This window comes from Nothobranchius furzeri, chromosome 17, assembly GCF_043380555.1.
Source record: "Nothobranchius furzeri strain GRZ-AD chromosome 17, NfurGRZ-RIMD1, whole genome shotgun sequence".
In the NCBI taxonomy this organism is placed as follows: domain Eukaryota; kingdom Metazoa; phylum Chordata; class Actinopteri; order Cyprinodontiformes; family Nothobranchiidae; genus Nothobranchius; species Nothobranchius furzeri.
The window spans coordinates 34,053,208-34,060,177 of record NC_091757.1 but is presented as its reverse complement, the minus strand read 5'-3'; the positions used below and the strand labels follow the sequence as shown (position 1 = coordinate 34,060,177).

The following is a 6,970-nucleotide window of genomic DNA, read 5'->3' as shown; positions in this document are numbered from 1 at the left end:
CCTTCTCCTTTATATAACTTATATGTGATTTCCAAGTGAGTCTCTCATCAGTCGTGACTCCAAGAAATTTGGTTTCTTTTACTCTTTGAATTTCCATTCCATCTATCGTTAAAGATACATCACAGCTTCTTTTGTTGTTAAACCATGGACGTAATTTTGGGGGGGGGACAGGGGGGACATCCCCCCCCCCCACACTTTTTCCAAAGTCAAGTTTTGACCCCTGCACTTTTTACCATCCAAAATCAACATTATGCTATATTAAATTGACACTGGTTGAGCTCTAGGACCAAGCGGAAAACAAACGTTTGTGTTGAAGCCCGTTTCCCATTAGAGCATACTGTAAAGATTACCCCCCCCCCCCCGTGTCCCCCTCACTTCTAAAGGGAAAATTATGTCCATGTGTTAAACAGTATAAAGTTTGTTTTATTCAGGTTCAATGACTATAGTTTATTAATATCAAACCATTTTTTAACTTTAATCAGTTCACTGTTCATTACTTGAGTTACTTCATGTATGTTTAATCCTGAATAAAACAATGTGGTATCATCTGCAAATAAAACTGTACCAAGTAGATGAGATACATTTACAAGGTCATTAATAGACAATATGAACAGTTTAGGTCCACTCTTTTCATGTGTTTTTCCTTGAGTGTGTGTTTGTGTGTGTGTTGTGTGTGTGTGTGTTTCTTTTTTCTTTGTAGTTAGGATTATATTAGATCTGTTATTTAGTTGGAAATAATTATTGTGTTCTGTTTCTGTGATTGTTTTGTTTTTATGAAGCGAAACACTTTGGGCTTAATAAATCTACTCTTCTACGAAGGGTTGTGGCTATAGGTGGGCTTGGGAGGGCTAGGGCCCACTCAATCAAAGAGCTTCCTTAAAAACTATATGTACATTTGTTTTGTTTTTGAGAGGTTTCATTCCAGCTCATCATAAAGGGAAATGAAACATAATAAATTTTAAATTAACAGTATTTCTGATATATATAGAGATGTATAAGTTGAAACAAAAGTGGAATTTCCAAATCAACATTGTTTTCAATGACATTTATTTGGCCCACCCATTTTTACATCTGGCCCAGCCAAAAAGCTGTTTCTGGCTACGCTGCTGCCCCACACAACCATCGTGTTTACCTCTTTCGCATACATATAATTTGATTTGTGTTTTTAGCTAACTGCAAAGAGAAAAAGACTGTTAGAGCAAGACCCTGTTGCTAACGCCAAATCGCTGTAGTTTTTTATTTTGAAAGACTTACAGGAAGTGTTTCTACTACCCATTGTATTTTTATAAGCATAGTTCCCAATTCTCCATCTCCTTTAATCCTCCTCCTCCTCATTCTTCTCCTTATTAATATTCATAAGAGGACAAAACAGTAGGATTTTTTCCTGCTTCGTTTTGACAAAGAGGATAAAAAAATCTCTAAAGCTTTAAATAGGACCAGAGTGCAGTTCTAGCTTAGCTCCACTAGAGGACATCAACTCTGCATCAATTAAAACTGCTGTTGCCAGGGGAGTGTGAACAGTGGCCTGACGCAGTGGCGTGAGAAATTTAGATTGTGAATTATATTTTATGTCTTTGTCTATTTGATTATTTCAAATAGTAAATTTTGGCAAAAAATATGTTGCAAACAAGTTTATATAGTGTTGAATCGTTAGTGGATATTTTTTATTTGCACCTAATAAACATTTTCTCCTCCAAGAGCTCCAGCTTCCTTGTTGTAGCAAGAGTTTCGTTTATTTTGTTGGCATCATAGTAGTGCATGGAAGTAATGAGAGTAATATCTCTGTAGGTGAAGCAAAGAACTAAAACCAGAGTGAACATCGGCATGGCTTATGCTAGTTTTAAGGAGCTGAAGGAGGCCACAAAATCATGGACAGATTGTGTCTTGGACCCTCATTCATCAGCCGTACTTACGCACAGATCCGTGTGATTTCCATGCACAGGAATTATTTTATGCATTGTGTGGCATTTTGTACTTAAGCATAAAAATGTTTCTGACCATGCCGGGTCGTACAACGGGGGAACCACAGTACTCAAGGTCTCAGACGTGGGTTCCTCATCCACAAATTATTTTTTACCCTCAGTCATTATGTCGGTGGAGAAAGAGCTTTTGCTGCATAACTGGTGTTAGAACATATGACACACACCGTGACTAATGGAAGCCGGACTTTGTAACATGGCTGATCTTGCTTTAGTGGAGGATTTGGAAGGGCGGGAGGGAACGCATCTTCCCAGATCACACTGGTGAGAATACAAAGTTAGGCTTTTTTTTATTGTTGCATTCCAGTGAAAAGATGACATTTGCAAAACATTTATGGATCCTTTATGAATGAATGAACATCAAACACATCTCTTCCAGAGTAACTCGAGCTATAGGTGACTGTGAGCTCCCTCTTTGGCGAACGACATTTTCTCAGAATATTCTGTCATTCCAGGGCTCGAATGTTTGGAACAGCATTCCTACTCAAGTGAGAGGAAGCTCGTTTTGTTACTTTCAAAAGATAATTGAAACTGTGGCTACAGGAAACTCAAAGATGCAATCATGATGACACTTTAATTTGTTTTTACTCTTGTCTTTTTTGTAAAATATGTTCCTAACTGTTTTTTCTAAATGTATATTGTTGTCTGTCTTACCTCTTTTAACATGAACCTGCCAGAGGACTACAGATGGAAATTAGCCTAAAGCTACAATCTGGCATATTTGCAGTTGTATTACTGTTCATAAATATGCATTGTCCTCTCTTTAAACAATTTAAGTAAAAAAAAAAACATCACACATGATGTTCATGTATTTCAATATAAGCTCAACCAAAATCAACAAAGGTTTAATGAAAATGTATGTTAACACTTTCCATAAAGGGTCCCTTTCATTAATGTTAGTGCATTATTAAGCATTAATAAACCATTAAATAAAGTAAGTATTACATTTCTAAGCAGACCTCCCCTCCTCCCACCCTTTGTTCTTACCTAATAGACACTTAATATTTAACATTATTGGAACATTAATAAAGGAATCATAATAATCCACTAAGAAACGTTAATAAAGGGAAAGTGTTACTAGATTTGTTAACTTTAACAAACCCAGTTCAAGAAATAAACACCGTTTTTGAAGAAAACACTAGTCGGATTATGTAGATAAGATAAAGCTGTTCTTCCACAAAATGTAGCTACGAGGACAGGATTGCAACCACCAAGATAAAACTAGATTTGTTTTTATGCTTTAATGAAATTTAATGAAATGTACTAAATGCAGAATATCAGGCCTTTGAATGATGCTTATTTTCAGTCTTTCTGAATGTGCCACTTGCAAAGAAAAGGGACAACCACCAGAGAGCAATTTTTTATCTTCTTACAAGATATTTCCATGATGTTGGAAAAAGGGCTCTTAACACATTTTTCATAATGTATTTTTTCTTCTCTTTGTTTGTTTGCTTTTACTGTTTCATTCATCTTAAAGTGCAGTTCTCAAGAACATTTTCTCCAACCCATCTGTCAAATGCAAAGAGTTGCAAAGCTGCATCATTTCAAAGCAAATATGTCCTTCACCTTCTATCGAGCAGTGCTACACCCACGTGACAAACACACTCTGCCTTTATGCATTGATGGTGACAAATTGTATTCCTCCCTGCAGCTTTTAGCGGTAGTAAGCTGTGTTGTCCTTGTTGACCCTGTCTGTTGCAGCCCCTTTTTGCTCCATGGCTGCTTATCCCCGCCTCCTTCACCCCCACACTCACCCACAACCCTCCCCATCCCTTCTTGGCTGAGACTGGCTGGGACCATAATCAATCCTTTCTGTCAGCAAAGGTTGCAAAAAAAAAAGGCTTACGTCACGGTCATTACTGGCTCTATAAAAACCAGAGTAATGCAGATTCACTGTGCAGTCAGCCCAGCTACAATCCCTGAAACAAAGCAGCCCATCTCTCAACTCATGGCTTCGACAGGCTTCAGCCCTTTCCTGCCGTCTTCCTACAAGAGGAGAGTAGTTGTGCGCAGTGCAGGATATGGAGCAGGAGGAAGTATTGGATCCAGGTCTGCCTACTCCACCCACTCTGCCCCAGTAACTTCTTATGTGTCTTCACGCAGAAGTTATCCTGCATCCACCCGAGCCGCTTCAAGCTACTCCACCCTACTTTCTGCTGCAGCAGCTCCTGAGCTCCGCCTTGACCAAGCCACCCAAGTTAGCGCTGAGTTTAAAGTCTTAAGGACACAAGAAAAGGCTGAGCTCCAGGACCTGAATGATCGCTTCGTGAGTTTCATTGAGAGGGTTCATGAGTTGGAACAGCAGAACAAGTTGCTGGAGACGGAGCTGCTGCTGCTCAGGCAAAAGCAGACAGAGCCGTCAAACTTCCGGGCACTGTACGAGCATGAGATCCGTCAGCTCCGTGCTGTTGTTGAAGAGGCCCGCCATGAGAAGCAAGCGGCCCAGGACCACAGGGATGAGATGGAGGATGTGCTGAAGAACCTTCAAAAACACTATGAGGATGAAGTTCTAGGCAGAGAGGGAGCAGAGGGACGTCTGATGGAGGCCAGAAAAGGAAGGGATAAAGCCGCACTGGGCCAAGCTGAGCTTGAGAAAAGAATCGGGAGCCTTCTGGATGAGCTGGCCTTCCTGAAGCGCATCTGTGAGAGTGAGATTGCAGAGCTGCAGGCCCAAGTCCAGTACAGTGTAGAGGTGTCAGTGGAGATGGAGGTCTCCAAACCTGACCTTTCCACGGCTCTTCGAGAAATCCGAGGGCAGTATGAGAATCTGGCTCAACGCAACCTTCAAGCAGCTGAAGAATGGTTCTGCAACAAGATGAGTGTGATGACCGTGAGCGCTCCTCGCAGCACAGAGAGCACTCGCAGCGCCAAAGATGAAGCTGGAGAGCATCGACGACTGCTTAAAGCCAGAACGCTGGACATAGAAGCCGGCCGTGAGACCATCCAAGCTCTGGAAAACCAACTACAGGAAGTGGAGGAGAAACAGAGTGCCGAGATCTCAGCGTTGCAGGTAAACACAATAAAGATACAACAAGAAAGGGTCAATTTTCAAATATTAGTGAGAAGCAGAGAAACCGGGTTGGAGTCTGTCAGAGAGAAATCAACTGTTTTTGCATTTTTTATTGTGTCACTTTGCTTTCTCTTTATTCAGGACACAATAGGCCAACTGGAGGATGAATTAAGGGCCAGTAAGAACGACATGGCTCGCTACTTAAAGGACTACCAGGACCTTCTGAATGTAAAGATGGCTCTGGATATAGAAATTGCAGCTTACAGGTCCTTATTTACTAAGATCCATCTTAGTGGGTTTTTTATTTTATTTTTATAATTGTTGGATTTAAAAGATTAATTTTCTTGCAATGTGCATTTCATTCCACCAGGAAACTCCTTGAAGGAGAGGAGGATCGTTTGAATGTTGAAAGACCGAGTTCTTTCATGGTTTACTCCCAAGCCATGGGCATTGCTCCGGGCTACGGGAGAGCACAGATCTCCACTCTCCCTCAAATGAGTGCCGCTGCTCCGTACCTGCTGAGCTCTCGCTTCTATTCATCATCGGTTTCCACAGAGCAGCCAATATCTGCAAGCCATGCACAGCAGGCCGAAGCCAGCCCCCCTCAGGAGGAGGATGAAGAAGAGGGAGAACAGGTAGAAGAGGAAGAGAAGGAGCAGGAAGAGGAAGAAGGTGAGAAGGAGGATGTAGAGGAGGAGGAGGGGGATCAGGGGGAGGAAGAGGAAGAAAAGGAGGAGGAAAAACAGGAAGAGGAGGCGGAAGAAGCAAACGAAGAGGGTCAGTAGTGTTACTTCAGGGACGTTTGGGCTTAATGAAAAACGTGTCTCTAACCAGTCCTGCTTTTCCACAGATGAAGCAGTTCAAGCAGAAGATGGAAGCAAAGAGGACGAGGAAGAATGTGAAGAGGACAACCAACCTCAAAAGGAAGAGGAGCAAATAGGAGAAGATGATGATGGAGGTAAGAAGGAGGATGAAGCTGCAAAAGAAGAAGAGGAGAAAACTGAAGAGAAACCTGGAAAAACAGTTGATGAAAAAGTTTAAATGAACTTGTCAAAGTTCTCTGGTGCTCAGTATGCAGAAATGCCTAATTAAACCCAAATGAAAACCTCGTGAAGTCAGTAATGTTTGACTCACTTGACTAACTAACAGCATGTTTGCTCCTGTGCACACGGCAAAAGCAAGAAATGGAAATGATCTGGAGAATTGTTTGTGGATGCTTCACTGTCACCAGATTGTGCTGATACAGATGTTTTATGTGCAATACACAGTTTAAAATAACTTACTTCTTCAAGTCCCCACTGAGAGCTTTAAGTCCCGTCATGTGCTGCATCCAACGCTAATAAAGTCTTGTCAACCTAAAGCTGGCTTTACTGTGTGTGTTTATTTAGACAACCTGCTACAACACAGTCAAATCAAATCATTTTAATACACACACACACACACACACACACACACACGCACGCACGCACGCACGCGCACGCACGCACGCACGCACACACACACACACACACACAATGCAAAACAGAAAATTACATTTAATGTCCAGTTTGTGTGACTCATAAACAAAGAAAATGACTTTCTGTGCTTTTAGCCCGGAGCTCCTTTTTTATTCAGAACTTGACGCAACGAGCTTCTTCCTCAACCGGATGTCAATGGAGGTTAATGGAAAAAGAGTGTAAGACCTTCCTTTGGATCCATTATGATAAGCTGCTGACAGGAAGGGAATGCTGCAGCTTACCGACACAGTCAGCAAGTCAGTCAAAAGAGATGAGACAAAAAAACAACGCTGGTTTATCGGACATGACAGAGCTTCATGGTTTCTCCTCTGACACCAAAAACCCCACAAATTTATTCAGTTTTTCAGAGAATCGACGTCCAGCGTCAGAGGAGAGTTACAGTAGCCATGTTTTCATCTTTATCTGAAGTCAGCAGATATTCTCCAACTTGACATGTGTCTCAGTGATCAGCAAGCTGATGCCAG

General features: G+C 41.5%; 1 protein-coding gene across 1 annotated transcript; it reads left to right on the top strand.

The window, feature by feature from the left end:
* The first annotated feature begins 3,862 nt into the window (after positions 1–3,862).
* Positions 3,863–6,349, top strand: neflb (neurofilament light chain b). Its single transcript, XM_015972068.3, has 4 exons — positions 3,863–4,989; positions 5,131–5,255; positions 5,360–5,766; positions 5,840–6,349. Exons 1-4 carry the CDS (start codon positions 3,928–3,930, stop codon positions 6,028–6,030), a joined length of 1,785 nt encoding a protein of 594 aa, XP_015827554.3. The 5' UTR covers positions 3,863–3,927; the 3' UTR covers positions 6,031–6,349.
* Positions 6,350–6,970: the final 621 nt, after the last annotated feature.